General features: G+C 34.9%; 1 protein-coding gene, 1 non-coding gene and 1 pseudogene across 3 annotated transcripts; all 3 read right to left on the bottom strand.

Moving 5' to 3' along the window:
* Positions 1-4,366: 4,366 nt before the first annotated feature.
* LOC147389777 (riboflavin biosynthesis protein PYRD, chloroplastic-like) lies at positions 4,367-7,963 on the bottom strand. The gene is made up of 3 exons (XM_086419370.1): positions 6,766-7,963; positions 6,092-6,390; positions 4,367-5,252 (listed from the first exon to the last, which is right to left on the bottom strand). Exons 1-3 carry the CDS (start codon positions 7,147-7,149, stop codon positions 4,646-4,648), a joined length of 1,290 nt encoding a protein of 429 aa, XP_086275496.1. The 5' UTR covers positions 7,150-7,963; the 3' UTR covers positions 4,367-4,645.
* Positions 7,964-10,451: 2,488 nt separating this feature from the next.
* Positions 10,452-10,523, bottom strand: TRNAD-GUC (transfer RNA aspartic acid (anticodon GUC)). The gene has a single exon. It is a non-coding gene; the product is annotated as a tRNA-Asp (tRNA).
* Positions 10,524-10,701: 178 nt separating this feature from the next.
* LOC147389779 (APO protein 3, mitochondrial-like) lies at positions 10,702-15,050 on the bottom strand (annotated as a pseudogene). Its single transcript, XR_015170864.1, has 4 exons — positions 14,766-15,050; positions 13,341-13,763; positions 12,550-12,980; positions 10,702-11,959 (listed from the first exon to the last, which is right to left on the bottom strand). The product of XR_015170864.1 is annotated as an APO protein 3, mitochondrial-like (transcript).
* Positions 15,051-17,503: the final 2,453 nt, after the last annotated feature.

Here is a 17,503-nt window from a genome sequence, read left to right on the forward strand (position 1 = left end):
AAAAAAAATTAATTCCGAAAACGGTAAATTACCGTTTTCGGAAATATTTTGAATAGTGTACCGTTTTGGTAAATAATTTCAAAAACTCTACCGTTTTGGTAAATTATTCATTTTTAATCCTATAACTTTACTCTTCAAAACCACAACCACAACCAATTCTGATAATAAATAAACTTGGAAACATTTTTATCGGATCTTCAAAACTATCCCGGCAGCTGATGTAGTAGCATGATCAGCTCACAGTATTATGCTCACATCTCCATCCAACCTCCAAATCTGATGAATTTCTACCAAGTTATTAGTATTGACAAACCATTTACTCCAAAAGACCGATTTGATGGGCAAGGCGCAATTATGAATATAAGAGAATCACGGGTTGAACTGGGGCACGATAAGACATGACACCTGGAAGCGGAGGCGGATAACACAACACTCAACACTCCTCCTGGACGATGATGTCGTTGAAGGAAATGTAGAATCATCCTCCATATTTTGTTTGTTTTGAATGGTTGGAACATGTTAGTTGTTGTACCGTCAACGACAAGGCACTTTTGAAAAATTCAAATGATGCAAAGAAAAGTGCTCCTTGTGAGATATAATATAACACCAATCTTGGAGTCAGACCCCTGATCACATAATAAGGAAGTCACTAATCAGAAGGTAGAGTAAATGAACAAAAAGTTGGAATTTAAAAACCTATATTAGAGGACCCAGTTCACCAGGAATATGAACCATATGCAACTTCTACTCAAAAAAGGCTAACTTGTGTATAAATGCTAAGGAAATTTCTCAAAGTACTTTAAATGCACACCATATGCAACTTTTATTCAAAAAAGGAAAAGAATACCCCCAAAATGGCAGGGATCATACCTGTAGAGACCTTTCAAGCTTTCCTGCTTGGATATTTCTTTAAGAGCATGGAAAACACCAAGATCCAGGAATCTGCTTAGCAAGCAACTCGTCAGAAACGTTAACAGCAACCCTTTAACATAACAACCACAAACATCACATTTATGAAGATTACATATTCATAGAAGTATGGAAAATAAAATAGGGTCAGGTTCCGTTGACTTGAGAAATAATACACGATCTCAACTGTGTAGATGCAACAATAATTAAAACTCTCAATGTAAGGGAAAGGGTAGTTTAGATCATTTTTTGAGAAAATTGCTCCTTTATGGGAGACTTTGGATCTCCCCTTCATAGATTTCCTAGCAGAATCATGCTTGCCATTGAGGATTCCAGCACCAAGAACACCACCTTGCTGTCTTAAATCACCGGAAGTCCACAAGGCCATTTTATATATTTGTCTGAGCTGCGTTAAGTTTGTGTGAGTCCCATCTATTGTCATCAATACAAACCACCATTTTCTTTTCTCCTCTCTTCTTATGAATTTTCTTTTATTTTTATTCATTTTTGGGGGGGTTTGGAAAACATTATAATCGGATTTTTTACTACGCAACTCTGGACCAAATATTCAAGTTCTATGTTTAATAGACTATCCTAGAGATTTTTTTTTTCAAATGCCTCAGTTCAATCAAATCACACTTGAGCATTCTGCAATAAATAGAATTTAGGAGATCAGATAGATTATGTAGGCATTTTATGCATTTATCAATGGGAAAAAAAAAACAAAAAACAAGGTTTAAAGGAACAGATATTGCTGTCAATACTTTTCGAATAAAGCAAATCAAGTTCAAATATATATAAAAAAGCATGTAAAATGGATCACACATGCAAATAGGCAAACACACCTCAGTTTGTAATCTGGTCTTCACCACATCAAAAGGAGTTGTAAACAATGCTGCAGTAGATCCAAACAGTCCTCCACACAAGCTGCAAGGAGATAAATTTATGGCATGTTATTTGGAGAAGATCTCTCTTAATAAGCACCACCTGATTGGTGCTTTTGTTGATAACAATGCAACCATCTTAAGACAACAATGCAACACAATGGGTCATGTTGGAAGCTAAATACTCGAGGTGAGGAGAGAAAAAACAACAAAAAGTAATGCTACAACAACAAAAATGTTTGAATTGTGCTAGGAGGAGCATTAGAATGTGTTGACGACAAAACCAACTGCTTCAAGCTTTCATAGGTGTAGAACTGCATGTGAAGGAGAAGCAAGCTTTCTAAATCATTATGCCCTAGAAATCATAATGGCCTCATTATGAGGGAACAAAGTAGTTTTACAATGTAAAAGTGCGGGACATTTCTTCAAAGAACAGCACCCCCTCCAGAATATAATGAAGATAAACCACCCCTTCCAAGGATTCCAACCAAGGCAGTCCAGAAAAGACAATTTTTCATGCAATGTTTCCGTGATAGAGCCATAAGAATATAGAACAAGTATCCGTAAACTGCATGTAAAGATGGATGTGTTTTTTCATTCCATGAAGTTCCACTCCAAGGAGAATTGAGGCTTTTAATTGAAGCGGTTGGTGATAAGGTCCTAATAAACCAATTTTGGGACCATAATTCCACAAAGATTATCAACGTATAAGTATTAGCTCCCTTTAAATAATAGTGAATTATATTAAACTACCGAATTAATGGAGCTAATAGGGATTCCTTACTATTGTAGGTAAAAAGGGTATATTTGGAAGCCAACAATTTATGTAACAATATTTATTACAACATGCAAGTAAAAGGGGAGCAACCAGCCAAAGTTGAGTAGCAAAATCTGCCTCGTCACCACACCGCGGCATCACCCTACCGTGCCGCGGCCTTCTCGAGGAATCATACCTCAAGATTCGAGCTAAAATCAGCATTTTGAAGTCTAAATCTCAAGGCAAAAGCATTTAGGCACACTTTGGAATGTCATAATCCTTTGGAATGTCCTAATCCTTAAGTTATATTCTCCTCTTTTGTCCTCTTATACAAAGAAAAATGGAAATTACTTTTGGACTCTATACACATTTTTCTCTATAAATAAAACCTCAATTTCTAGAGAAATGATTCCTCTTGTCTCTCTTCTTCTTCCTAATTTCTTTGTAATTTTCTAGTTTTTCTTTTAGAGAGAAAGTTCTTGATTGTAGTTAGAGCATCAAAAGTATTTCTTTCATCTTTCTTTTTTAGTTCATTCGTAATTTTATTATGAGATTATCAAAGAGGAATCAAAGTGCAACATAGTTCTTCATCTTCTTCTCTTCCACATTTTACTTGCTTTACTACTACTACAACTTGCTCTTTGCGATAATCGGCTAGACTCTCCTTAGAGAGATCGATGACGCCGGAGCGAGTTCATCTTATTATTGTTGTTTTAATTTCATTATTTCTATTTTAATTGTGTTCTTGTGAAGCCTTTTAAGGTGAGATCATCCATTTTATATTTCTAATTCTAATTTTGAAGATTATTGCTTAGATGAGTTCAAGCTTAATCATGTTTTGTGATGAATTTGAAATATAAGTTGGATGATCTCATCTAAGTTTAGGGTTCACAATTGATATTTTCTAGTTACTTTCTAATGTTAATCGATTTATCTTCCAATCTACGAGTAATGATTTATTACGTGGATTAAATTAAAATGAGAATTATTCAGCAATAGGATGACTTGCAAAGATTGATTTGAGCTCTCTAAACTCTTTTACATTGTTTTAAATTTCTATTCTAGCTTTAATTTTATTTCTTAGCTGCAATTTTCAATTTTGTTTTAAAAATCTGTTTTCAAATTCTATCTTAATTTTAAATTCGAAAGGAAACTTGAATCAAGATTGTCCATGTGAAACAAATCTTACTTACCCAAGTTTTATTCTCATATTTGTTCAATCTACATAGCATCGATCAGTTGGAGAGGAAGAAAAAGAATGGAAGTAATCCAACCATCTTTCTCACTCAACCTACCCATATCATATAAGATTGAAACAGCATTACTTCATATAGTTAACTGATTTGTGGGAAAACACCACTTGAGTCAAGATGGGGGTCAAAGTACCTGACAATAGCTGGAGATCACTCTCTCGTAGATTTTATAATACACCATTTGTATTATTCTTTATTACTGGGAGGAAGTTCTCATATCGTTGAAACAGATGTTCTTTGCTTAAATAAATTTTACAAAATTCTCTAAAGCAATATATTTTTAGGCATTTTGTCACAGTTACCAGTTGATTTCAATCAACTATTTCTGGACTTCATCACAACCTCCTTGCATGTGTAAATATTTTCTAGAAGCTTGTAATGTTGCTTCAAGCCAGTGTTCCCACATTGAAGCTTGATACCTCCACAAAGTCAAGACCAGACTCCACAAGCCAATGTCAGCATGGAAGACCAGAACCTGGATATACAATTCAAGCTAAAGGTGGGGTTTTCAAATAATTACCCAAGTGTGAGAGAATTCACAGACCAATCTTACGATTAGCTCATAACAAGTAAATAATTTATATTTTCATTCCAAACACTTCATTTTAGTTCAGGTTTTCAAATAATTCAATGGACTTCTTAATTAATTTCACATACAAGATAATAAATTAAAAAAAAAAAAAAATTATTGATGTCAAGGATTCAACAATAATGCTACAATAAATTATCTTCTTCCTTTATTTTTTTCTTCTCTGACCGGCTGCCACAGGATTCCAAACAGCATTAGGAGCTGAGCCGAGTCTAACTTGCATTTCAGTCCCTGATTGTCCCAACCAGCTTCATCAAAAATACCCGTCCACTAAAACAGTCTTGTTTGAGACCCTTGACTGTAACTTCTTTAATCTAAGCATCCTCTTGTCCAAATTCAGCAATCGTAGAATTGAACTCTCTTCACGTTCAACCCAAAATGGCAATATCTCTATTATTACCTTTTGCAACAACCCATACTGGAGACCCTCTTCAAGAAGTTCTTCAAAATCTCTGTAATTCCCCTGCAAATCCAGCAAAATGCTGCACATTCCCCGACTCCCACAATATTCCAAGATTGTGTTCAAATTTAACTGATCCAAAACCACCATTTCGATTCCCGGTCTAGCCTTCTCTGTGTCTGCCACAGTGTTTTTGTCTGTGAAGATTGTCACCTGAGTGGTGGCCTTGGTGGTGAGAGGGAATTGTACTGGAGAATTTAGAGCTCTTGCCACTATAATCTGCAGAGGTTGCTTGGCTTGAGGCTCTTGGGACAATGGAAAGGAGGAGTTCCCAGCTAATGAGGCACTAGAAAGTATGACCCCATCGTATTCGTGTAGTAACTGCGAATAATAGCCACCAGGTTCCTTGGCTCCTTCCCCGAGCTGATATAAAATCTGACCATTGACCGAGACTGAGCATCTGCATGCCAGGGAGAAAGAAAAGGGGAGATCAAGAAGAATATTTCAGGAATCAGGTTCAAAAGGTTGCTTGTAATATGTTCAGTGACATATACTCAATTTTTCAAAGAAAGCAATGAACTTTGAAATAAAGAAGAGGTCAAGGTTTAGATCCTATATCACGCCTAAGGAAGCGGAAGTCTTGATTTCAAATTGCCCCTTAGGGGTCAGCCTCGGGGATTTATCCCAGAAATTACCCGACATATGTAGGTAGAGGGGACTGCATTTGCCCGAGGATTACTTGAGTGCTCTAAGAGGTCTGGACACCTCAGTTAACAAAAAAAAAAGTTTAGATTCTATATCAATCTACTGCAAGTATAGAAAGGCACTCTTAAGTCACATGAGACCTACGACAGAGAAATTTTATAATCTAAAACATGAGGTAAAGGATTTCAAAAAAATAAAAAATAAAAAATCTTGGGAGTTAATTGGACATCTTTACTGTACAGAAGTTCATCTTTTAATTTCCAAGTATGACTGCCAATTTTTATTAAATTGAGGTATGGAATAGGTAACCTGGGTTCATCCGAGTCCAGAGTTGATCAACAAGTGTTCGGATACTGATATCAAACCGTATTGCATAACCACATATTTACTTCCATAGATGGGATTAACATAAGCACGCCAGTATAAACAACTAATTGAGTCACAAATATAAATGCTTCTGTCAGTTGGTTAACAGGTCACATTTTATCAGGAAATGGGTTGGATTAGTATCCTTCAGGATACATCAAACTCATTCTATTATACCAACAATATGATTTCTTTCAGTGAGAAGTGAAACCAATCAAGTGAGCCTACCTCAGTGTAACAAAGGGCTTCCCTGTAAGCATTCGATGGATATACGCCTCGTTAAGCTTCTTGCACAATTCTTCCTCTACACCTACTGTTACATCAATCCCTGACTCTCTAAGTTTTTCCACCCCCTTCGAAGCCACAATGGGATTCGGATCCACCATCCCAACAACCACCCGTTTCACATTTGCTCGAATCAATGCTTCAGTACAGGGTGGTGTCCTCCCGTAATGGTTACATGGCTCCAAGCTCACATATGCCGTTGCATTCTCGGCCTCATTCCCAGCATCCCTCAGAGCAAAAACCTGCAAATTTCAACACCTGACCCAAATTCTTCAGCAGAGATCATACAAATCAAAATACAAAGAATTTTTTCAATTTCTTAGATTCTCCCTTTCCACCCACAACACACACAGCACATACACACCCACACCCCCACCCACACTAAAAAGAAATAAAAAAGGTGAAATTTTTTTGTTTACAAACTATCTGGAAACTAACTAAAACTAAGGGTCTGTTTCAATTGCCATTTGTGTCTTGCAAAAAGATATTTTTAAGAGTTTTTCAACCAAAATGGTGATCTAAACAGGCCCTAAATATTTGAAGTAAAGGAAAATATAACAGAAACAAAAGTATAATTATATACAATGTATTGGAAAGACTGAAGAAATGTGGGTTACCTCAGCATGAGGTTGGCCTGCTTTCGGATGAAACCCTTCACCAACAACCTCTCCATCCTTCACAATCACGCATCCCACCATGGGATTAGGACTTGTGCACCCAATTGCTTTCTTTGCAAGCTCTACACACCTCCTCATATAAAACCTATCATTTTTTTCTCTAAGCCCCTCACATCGAATACCAACCAATCCACCATGGTTACTCAAAAATGAAGCTTTAGATGCCCTTTTGCCAACACTGCAAAACCCATTTTTGGTTTTCCTATTATACACAAGTTGGGTATATGGATCTATTGACGGCATAGGGATGAAGAAACGAGCAGAAGTTGAAAAGCTGGTGGGGTCAAGATTGAATTTTGATGGAGATAGGCTCTGAAGATGCATTTTAGAGGATTGCAAGTAAAAACTGAGATGAAATAGATAAATGTGAAATTTGAAGTATTTCTAGTTTGGATTTCAAAGAGATGAAAAGAGGAGTTTTCGAAAACAGTTGTCAATGCTGATAGCAGGGAAAAACAGTAGGGTTTTGTTGTAGATTTTGACTTTTGAGGGGGTTTCAACGGATTTTGATTTAATAGAACAATTGCATATCCGAATCTGAATCCGAAAACTAATTATACCATTTGAATCCGAATCCGATTGAATTTTTGAGAATATCGGATAATATCCGATTCGTTGAAAAAAAAAATTACCTTCATCTTCAACATGTTCCACAACAACAACAAAAAAATATTAATCTTTTTTTTCAATCAACTTTTTTCATAGTGTAAAGATTTTGTAACTCAACCTCACACGTAACTCAAAAACTCAATTGACGTTTACCCTTCACAAATTGTAAATTTTCCCATTACGATGCACAAGTGCACATCCCCATAAAACATGTATAGTTGTGTATATTGAGGGAAAAAATTTACGGGTCTTGCACCTGCCACTTCAGTGAGTTTTTGAGTTATCGTATCACATAGAGTTACAAAATCCTAGAACTTAAGAGATGATGAATTTTAAGAAGAAAATCAAGGGTTTTTGGATTGGGTAAAAAAAAAATCAAGGGTTGGGTTTTCTGGGAAGAGCTTGAAGGTAAGGGATTTGAAAAGAAAAATCAAGGATTTCTCTTACTTGAGTTTGAAGCAAGGGTTTCTTAGTTGTTATTGAAGATGAGTGATTTGGGAAGAAACATCAAGGGTTTTTCCGGTTCAAGTTGAAGAAGGATTTGGGAAGAAAATCAAGGGATTTGAGGTGATGTTGAAGATGTAAGAGAGAAAGAGAGACTTATTGTAGTCGAAGAAGAGGATGCCTCGTCGGAGAATCAAGAATATCGTTCATGGCTCCAAGTCCCACCCTTGCTTGCAAGTTGGTTGAGAGTGGATAAAGGAGTTTTCAACTATCCATTGACAAGCCTACTAGGGAGGTGCAGGCTAGGGAGAAATTTTTTGCTCACCAGATCACAAGTAAGAGCATCTCTAACAATGCTCTTCAAAATGAAAAATATATTTGTCAAAATCTGATAAATGTTATTTGAGCTAGCTTAATATTTTTTGAGTAATCCAATATATCGAACAAATCTTTCATTTGTTGAAAATTGACTTAAATCTTAATAAGAGTCATGACCTCACATTTTGGCATTCAAAAATATGATCGATGCCACACACATCTAGAGAATGAGATTCTAACAACTTTGAAAAAAAAATATTATTTTTGAATTTTAAATTTTGGGAGTTTGATAACCGCCCATTTTCAATATCATGGATCAAGCTCAAAAAATATTTTTTTCCTGTGAATTTGAGTTTTTTCATAAAATCTAGAAGGATTTTGTGGTCGATTATCAATGTGATAATCCATGTGAGTCCAACGACCCTTACGAAAATTTTAAGTTAGTAAGTAAGGTATTTTTTATTTATTCTATATTGTATTTTTATTAAGCAATGGATGACTATGATTTACAACTAATTGCACACCCTCAACAAAAGAGGGGGGTGTAGCTTTTTTTATTTATTTATTTGGGTGTGCAATAATACCATTAGAATGCAAGGGGGATTTTTTAAGTGATGCAATCAGGTTCAGTAGCGCGATTTAAGTGATGGGTTCAATCTGTTGTAGGCAATGTGTTTGGTTTTTTTTTTTTTTTTCCTAGTAATTTTATCGAGCTGATCTCAAACCCAAGTCTATTTTCAAGTTATCTCATAAAGTTGAAACAACTCTTTTCAAAAAAGTTTATATTTTTTTGTTGAACTTCGATCCAAATATCCCCTTCACCAAAGTTGATCTATGATAACACTTAAGATGAGCAATTCATATCGATTTTATATATGGTTAAGTACTCTCCACCAAGATTATCTATGAGACTAGTAATCTTTGGTACTCATAGCTTGTCTAACAAAATATTACTACCACTATAATCTGAATACACACACGAATATTTATTATTATAATGAGAGAAGGTCCAGAAGTGGCTCGACACCAAAAATTATATCTCACAAATGCTCTGATCTTTACATTTAACTTAACATATAATTAGGGTCATTTTGATCAAAAATCAAGAAAATTGAAGCTCAAATTACCTAATTTTCAAAATTACAAAAGTATCTCATTTTACTATGTAATCTTCAAAAACCCTTTAACCAATATTTTAAATTACAAATAAATTTATTTGATATATGTATGTTTGCACATGCCACTTTCTACTATTGCATAATAAGAAATGTCAAGATAAAGAGACTAGTTGCCTTGCCCAACTAGTAGGGCCTACGGCTGGAAGGTCGTTGTCAAAAACAAAAATGTCATGATAGATTGGACAACACTATGTCATCTTCGTGAGTTGTTTTATCAAGTGTTACCTAAATAGACTTTTCTTGTTTAGAGTCATGATAAGCTGACTTGAAAAAATATACTCGAAATTCACTCAAATGGACGTGGCATGTGCACAGAGCCATAGATTTTGTTCCTCAAGATACATGAGGAAAAATATCTATGGATCTGTGGATAAATATTTTGGAATATATTCAATCAAGATAAATTTAAGATCAATATTTCTCCAAATTAATATCAAAGGTATACACCATATTGACCAATAATCTTTGAGTTCGACTAGTCTTACTAGGTTAGTAAGAATTTTACCTTTACTAATGGTCCTTGTACTCACCTTTTGGCATCCAAAAACACGATCTAATGCTTCAGGGTCGTAGAGGATCAATTGCTATGAGTTTTGAAAAAAAAAAAAAAAAAACAAAACAAAGAAAAAAAAGTCATTTTTCACCATTGAATTTCAATTTTAAGTTTCGTAGTCATGTGGAAGTTCCATGGGCATCCATTTTCAAAACCTTGGATCGAACTCAAAAGAAATTATTTATTTTATTTTTATTGTCTTTATCTGAATTTTTCAATGAAACTTGGAGGGCTGTGGTGTTGGATTGTTGATGTTTTAATCTATTGGAGTAAAATAACTATTAGAAAGGCTTAAAATCTTACTATCTCGGTAAGGAATGTGTTTTAAACAATATTTTAATCGTTTCCTAAAAATTAAAAAATAAAAATTTAGCAACAAATTTTTTTTCTACTGACGTTCTAAATATATAGTATCCAAATTTCTTAGAAGCTAAAGAAGTAAAATTGGTCTTTTAGAAGTAAAACATTGGTGTGAAAACAAAAGTTGCTATTCTTTTTCAAGAATACATTATAAAAAATAATAACGCCGCTGCCGGGGATCGAACCCGGGTCACCCGCGTGACAGGCGGGAATACTTACCACTATACTACAACGACTTTGTTGGTATACAAATAAAACATAATTATTATATTTAAATATAATTCTGTAGGAAACTAGAAAATTTTCTTTCTTTAAACTGGTCTTTGGTGGAGGGGACGCCCATATGGTGTGGCTGAGCCAAATACATGACTATGCTGTTGGTAGGATGTTATCATGGTCAATTATGGAATCAAGTTTATCCCAAATGCGCATACCTTTACATTTTATTTTGATTAGCCGATGATGGCTCTTTACATTGAAGAGAAGTTAAAACCACTACAATTGAATTCATAGATATGTTGGTACATGATCTGCTGTGATTCATAGATTTGCTGGTACATGATCTGTTCTATTCCACCCAAAACAAAACATAACGAAGTGTACCACAAACAGGTACAGTTTGATGACCACTCATACTTCAGTATATAAGAATGAAATCGGTTACTTGGTATACATGAACAACAATGTCATACTGGATCATGGCCTTGAACGATTGAAGAGGTCTTCATCAGTTAGGAAAGTTTCTGTAATGAGATTTTGTGCAAATCCAAATCCTGATCTCACATGGATAGTTAAAACATACTCCAAAGATGAAATAAGGATAAAGGCTTGAACCAAATGTTGTTTAAAGGTCAACAAAGTACCACCATTCTTCAATCATCCAAACCCCACATTCAGGCTGGCATTACCAACCAATCACCGATGGACAAGGCCCTTTTATCTTCCACCACCAGTTCAAGGAACAGCATTGTTTCCCAATCGCCCCAATGCGTGTACATCAGTCACAATTATACCAAAAAATATTCAGTCAACATGCCCAATGTGCTTGTGACCATGGTTTAAAATGTCGGAATGTATCAGTCGATACGTATTGATATCAGCCAAGACCGATACAAAACATTGACCCCGAAACATTGAATGTATCAGCCGATACTGTGTCGGTTTTTTCATTAACCGAAACATTCAATCGATACGATATTTTAAACGAAGCTTGTGACATTGAATAATAAATCCACAATCAGACCTATTTTCAAGACATGTTCTTCACACAACCCACTTCTCTTCTTCCAACGCAGGCACCACAATGTCCTCCCTCATTATGTCAGTGTAATCCTTTCCCACACATGCCCCAGCCTGCACAAGCAGCTCCACTACTGCAGGTAACTTCCCATAGTACCTCTTCAACCTATCCAAAAGAGGAACCTTGTCATTTGGTCTCGAACATGCCACACATACACAGGAGGGACAAAATCATCAATCGTTGCTTCCTGCCAGGCGTGCTGACCATCTCTCATCTGGTGTTTGTAAGCATAGCATTGCCTTACCCTATGCCCTTTTGGACCCACTTGGACCTCAGGACAGTATCCACATGTTTGGACGGGGTATTTCTGCATCAACTTTAAGGCTCCTGACCGCATTTTCTCCCATGCCTCCATGCCTCGAATAGCAAATCCTGCAAAGGTTCCAAACATAAGCATAAATTGCTAAATACATGGTAATAACATGCTCTAATGGTCATGAACTCAAAATGATGCAGTCATGGACTCGTCGACCGTGTCAAATCCACCAAAATATGAAGGTTAAATAGAATAAAGAACATTTGGTGATGATATTCAAATGAAACCCAATTCATTGCTCCTACATTAATAGTAAAACCTAAACATGGTTAACTTAGAGAGCTGCTATTGGCAACCCAACTTTTACTTATTACACCCCAATTACTTAAATTATTTAGCACCCCCCAATTAAAGATTAAATCACTCTTCAAACATTACAAGGGTTTGGCTCAAATAATAATCTCAAAATTACAAAAGATTATAACACTCATTCAAACAATTTCAGTAGTTGTTTACGATTATAATTAGGCTCAAATAAAATCCTAAACAAAAAAAATAGAAATCTAGCCACAAAAAAAAAAAAATGAGAGAGCTTCTATTGGCACTCCAACTTTTAATTATTCTCAACCATTCACTTATTTTCTTTACTTTTAATTGGGGTGTAATAAATAAAATTCAGGGAGATAAAACTGTCTGGGAAACAAACCTTGAAGATCATCACAAGGAAAATTCAGGGATTGGTGATTCCTTCCCTGCTTTTCATTCTTTTCCCAAAATCCAAACGCATTGATGTCCTTGCCAGGTGAATCATCTTTAGGAAACCTCCGCTCAAAATCTATCATCCTCCCAGCAATGCTGTAAACAGGGAAGGTCCGTCTCCTCGTTGGGTACTCGGGGATATCCACACCAGCTTGCACGCACAACTCTACAATGGCCGGAATACGGTCAACCTGAAGGCTCTCCTCATGCGACACAGCCCTCCCCAACCTATCATAGAGATGAAAAGATTCCACAAGAGGGAGAATATGCTCCATGATTCCTCTTTCCCAACTATGCTCTTTGGTGGATGGGCTCCCAGCAACATTACATGTCCTGATCATATTGGGCTGTGGTCCCACATGGACTTCACCACATAATCTGCATACATGAGCTGTTCTTAACACGTACATCCATACAAAAAACTACTAACGCTCCGTTTGGATTGAGAGAAATGGAGAGAAGAGAAGGTTAATGGAGAGAAATGTCGAGAAAATAGGAGAGAAAAATGCTCAATTTTGTTCTCCCCCAAATCAGGGAGGAGATTTGGAGAGAAAATGAAAGAATGAAAACAAATTACTTTCTTTTCTCTTCATTTTTCACCTATCTATACAAATAGGGTGGATAGGAAGTTACTTTCTTTTCTCTTGATGAAGTTCTCTCCTCTCCTCTCCATTTCTCTCAATCCAAACATACTGTAAAAGACCGAACCAGATCAACATCATCTAACATCTCTTTTACCTGCAAGAATGAATCGGGATACTTTCCATAACCTTTGAGACACAAGTGAATAGCTTTGTTCTTGCAGCGAAAACTTCGTGAGCAATTGGGACTAAATTTTTTACCAACAATCCATTTTCAGGGGGTCGTAGACTCATCTCGCGTACCCCCTCCCTCATTTGCCGTTCCAATCTCGCTCTCCGTTTGAGCTCATTAACACCCACAACCAATGGCTTCCGTTCTGATTTTCGACGATTCCTCGGCAGCTTTGAACACTTGGGTGCCTCAGGCAGCGCAGTTGAGAACAAGACTTGGGAGGTCAAAACTTTACTTCTACCCACCAAACTTGCAAAGAGGTTCTTAGCAATTATGTCATGGTGGTGTATGAAGTTTTGTGCTCGCCTCGATATCATTTTTCTCTCTTGAATGATAAATTTAATTTCTCTGATAGACATCAAAACTATATAAGAACTCAAATAAGAATTAGAACATGTTGAATCAAGAAAAAAACATCACGATCCAATAATCCGAATTTGGTAATGGCTTAAAAGATAAAAGATGGTGATTGGGGTAGCATAAATTGGTGTCATGACTAACATCTCAAATGGGGGATAACCCACAACAACAACAAAAAATCTTGCCCATTTTACTAGTAGCAAGCATAGTAGATGATTATAATGAAAATTTGAACTGCTGATAAAATATAGCCAAAAAAAAAAAAAAAATCTAGATACAAATTCACTGAACTTGGAATTGGTTATACTAGTGTCTATATTGAGAATTAGCTATTGTCGACAAATTGCTTACACATATATGAGATTTCCCGAAGTGCTACAAATTAGAGGACCTTGCATTCAAAATATTTACATGCTGCACATTTAAATGGAAACTATATTTGTTGTTGTTTGTAGAATGGGTGATTAACTATCTTTTATTAAATTATTTGTCCTTTTAATGCTTAAAACCAATGGTGGATTCATTCAACTGGGTTCATTTCCTTAAGTAAATTAGAACTTATGAAATCAAAGACAATGTACTTTGTTGAAAAGTTCTATAAATTCAAAGTTAATTGACATAAGTTTCACTAAGAAATTGTTTATTTACTTGAAATGTTTGTTTTTGAATATAGATCATGCTACCATGTCTCATTAATATGGTACACATCATACTATTCAAAGTGAAACATAAATTGAGAAATATTAATAAGTCTTAGAAGGAAATGATCAGTTATAAGATTTCATTCAAGTAAAAAAATAATGGGTTTTAGTTTTAGAGAAGGGTTTTTAAAATAAAACCATAATAGAATAGAGTTTGGACCCAAAAAACTGAACAGAAATAACAACTTGTAATAACCCTAAAATGGTGAAGAATGGGTCACCAAAATAAAGGAGAATTCAACAACAAATCAGAGTGGAAATTAACAAAGTTAGGGACTTAAAAGAGTACCTTTCTTTCGAACTATCGAGAACAAATTCAATTTAATCGAAACATCGACAGTTTGGTCGAAGAGGAGGCTTTATTTTTTTAGAGATTCTATTGACACACCACTTTTACTAATAGCACACTAACACTACCTCTTCCTGTCTTCCACTGTGTATGGATACAAAAAGTGAAAATTGCTCCCAGGAGAGCGAGAAGCTCGAAATAGCTCGTAAGGGAAATTTTCCTAAATTACCCTTCGTATGTCTTACAAATTTCAATCTATATCCTTCAAATACACGAGCGACATTGTAGAACAAAAAAAAGCTCCAAACCCTTCTCTCTTTGATTGCCTAATATATAAGTGAATGAAAATCTTCACATTTTATAATTTTTTAGATGAATTATGTTGGTTTTAGAGACTGACTTGAAAAAAGAAAACTTCATTGTATAATGATTTTCTAACTAGAAAGTCTTCACTCAGTCAATACTCGGCTGATGTGGCACGAACATATGCAATTGTATATCCTGAGGAAAATCAATGGTTCCGTGTTTATGCCACATCAGCCCAGTATTGACTGAGTGAAGACTTTCTAGTTAGAAAATCAGCACTCAACTTCATTTTCTAAGTAGAAAATCTTCATTGCTAATGTGGCACGAACACAAAATCATCGATTATTTCTTCGGGATACACAATTGCACATATTTTATGAGAATATACGTTTGTGTATCTTGAGAAAAAGAATCTATGATTCTGTATCCATGTCATGTCAATCGAGTATTGATCGAGTGAAGATTTTCTAATTAGAAAATCAGGACTCTTGCTGAAATTCTAACTCTAATACACCATTCATTTTAGTCCAAAACATGTTTTTGAGCGAGCTCGTTGGTAGGTATTCTAATTTAAAGTAATGAACTCGCTAATAAAAATTAACGAACTAATTGGTAAATTTAAAGAACAAATATCTTAATTTTAAAGTAATGATCTCACTAATAAAAAGTGACGAATTTACTGATAAAAAAATTAGTGATCTCACTAGTAAGTTTAAAGACAAATATCCTTATTTTTTAACAATGAGATCACTAGTGAGTATCAAAGAATTCATCACTTTTTATCGACGAGATCGTCACTTTAAATTAGAATACCTACCAGCAAACTTGCTCGCTAACATGTTTTGGAAATAAAAATGAAGAGTGTATCGGACTCGAAATTTTGTCATATTAATCACACAAACTATTAATTTGCCTTAAATTAGTGTGTTATGGTGTGACAATACTAACTATCTAAAATTTTGATTGACATTTTAAATGCTTTTTGAAAGTCATATTGACATGGAGCCATGGTTTCAAAACTCGGTTTGACGTCTCGTCTCATCCATAGACGAGACAAAGCATTTAACTCAGTTTATAATAATAGATTTACATATATTTAGATTAAAATAATTATAATTTTTTAATAAAATACATGAGATTAGAAGATATTTAATCATAAAATCAGGTTTTATTTATGTAATAAATATTTCAATTCTAAAAAAATTAGTTATTTTAATCAAAATCTATCAAATCCCAGTTGACGCAGCCGAGATTTTCAAAATATCGTCTGAAGCATCTCGTTTGTCTTGTGAGATGATGTAAAGGATATCCATACCGTTGTTTAACAATACTAAGAATACTAAGAATACTCGAGCAAGTCACATTGATCTCGGACGAGATTTAAAACCTTTCATAGAGGTTTTTTTTTTTTTTCAAGGTTATCAGGCTGGTCTCACAAAGCAGAGGTCGCCAGTTTGAACCTGGCTTTCTACAAATATTGTTGATGCTGTACTTGAGTCTTATTTTATGTTCTTATTCATCTAATACCAAGAAATTGACAAACTTCATTGGATTGGGCTCTCTTTATTTTACATATTAAATTATATTAATCTGTACATATTAAATTATTTACAGTACTCATATCCAAATATTTAGAAAATTCTCCAATCTTTTTAAGGGTTATTATTTTTATATCTAAATTTTCAAAATCACCACTAGTATCCTTCATCTTCTAACCAATCCATTTGTAAAATAAGAACATTTGATACTTCTATGCAAGTTTATCAAACATTTAACCTTATTGCAAATAAAAAACACTTGGATAGTTTTACACACACTTATTAGACATTTTAAGTTTGATGATGAAACCTTTTAAGTTAAAGAGACTAATAAAACAGTTTGATGTTGGAGTGACCTCAGTGGGAGACACACGACATTTTGACGTGGTGGCACGGGCATGCCCCTAGATTCGTTTTCTCCGAGATACGAGTAAAATGCATTTACAGACATGTGCACGCCACCACGTTAAAATGGCCCCCACTGAGGTCACTTTAACACCACTCATAAAATTATTATCATACGATTTTACCCTTTCTTGCAGAAAGTATTTTTTATTTGTTTATTAATTCGGGGAAAGAATAAATCCTGGATAATTTGCAGGAAGTCACAAATTTTTACAAGAAATTGAATTGGAGGGACATGTACCACTAGGAAATATTCAAGTACAAATCGTGTAATATTCAGATTATTACTAACTATAAGCAACTCATCAAATAAACATCGTGCGTTCAAGTCCAGTCCAGCTTACCCATAAAAATATATATATTAAAAAAAATAAATAAATAAACTATTATCAACAAAAAAAATAGTAAAAAAAAATACACATTGGTGGAGTAAAAAAGCTTATGAAGCTTATTACATAGCAGCAACCAAGACTTGTTGAACTCTTTTTC

Source organism: Akebia trifoliata, chromosome 12, assembly GCF_017979445.1.
Source record: "Akebia trifoliata isolate Shusen 1 chromosome 12, ASM1797944v1, whole genome shotgun sequence".
NCBI lineage: Eukaryota > Viridiplantae > Streptophyta > Magnoliopsida > Ranunculales > Lardizabalaceae > Akebia > Akebia trifoliata.

Bases quoted from the DNA above. Each gene is read 5' to 3' on its own strand.
- LOC147389777 (XM_086419370.1), bottom strand. From the start codon at position 7,149: ATGCATCTTCAGAGCCTATCTCCATCAAAATTCAATCTTGACCCCACC. The intron at 6,391-6,765 runs GTAACCCACATT...TGAAATTTGCAG, and splicing joins CAGGCCAACCTCATGCTGAG to GTTTTTGCTCTGAGGGATGC. The intron at 5,253-6,091 runs GTAGGCTCACTT...CCTGGCATGCAG, and splicing joins AAGCCCTTTGTTACACTGAG to ATGCTCAGTCTCGGTCAATG.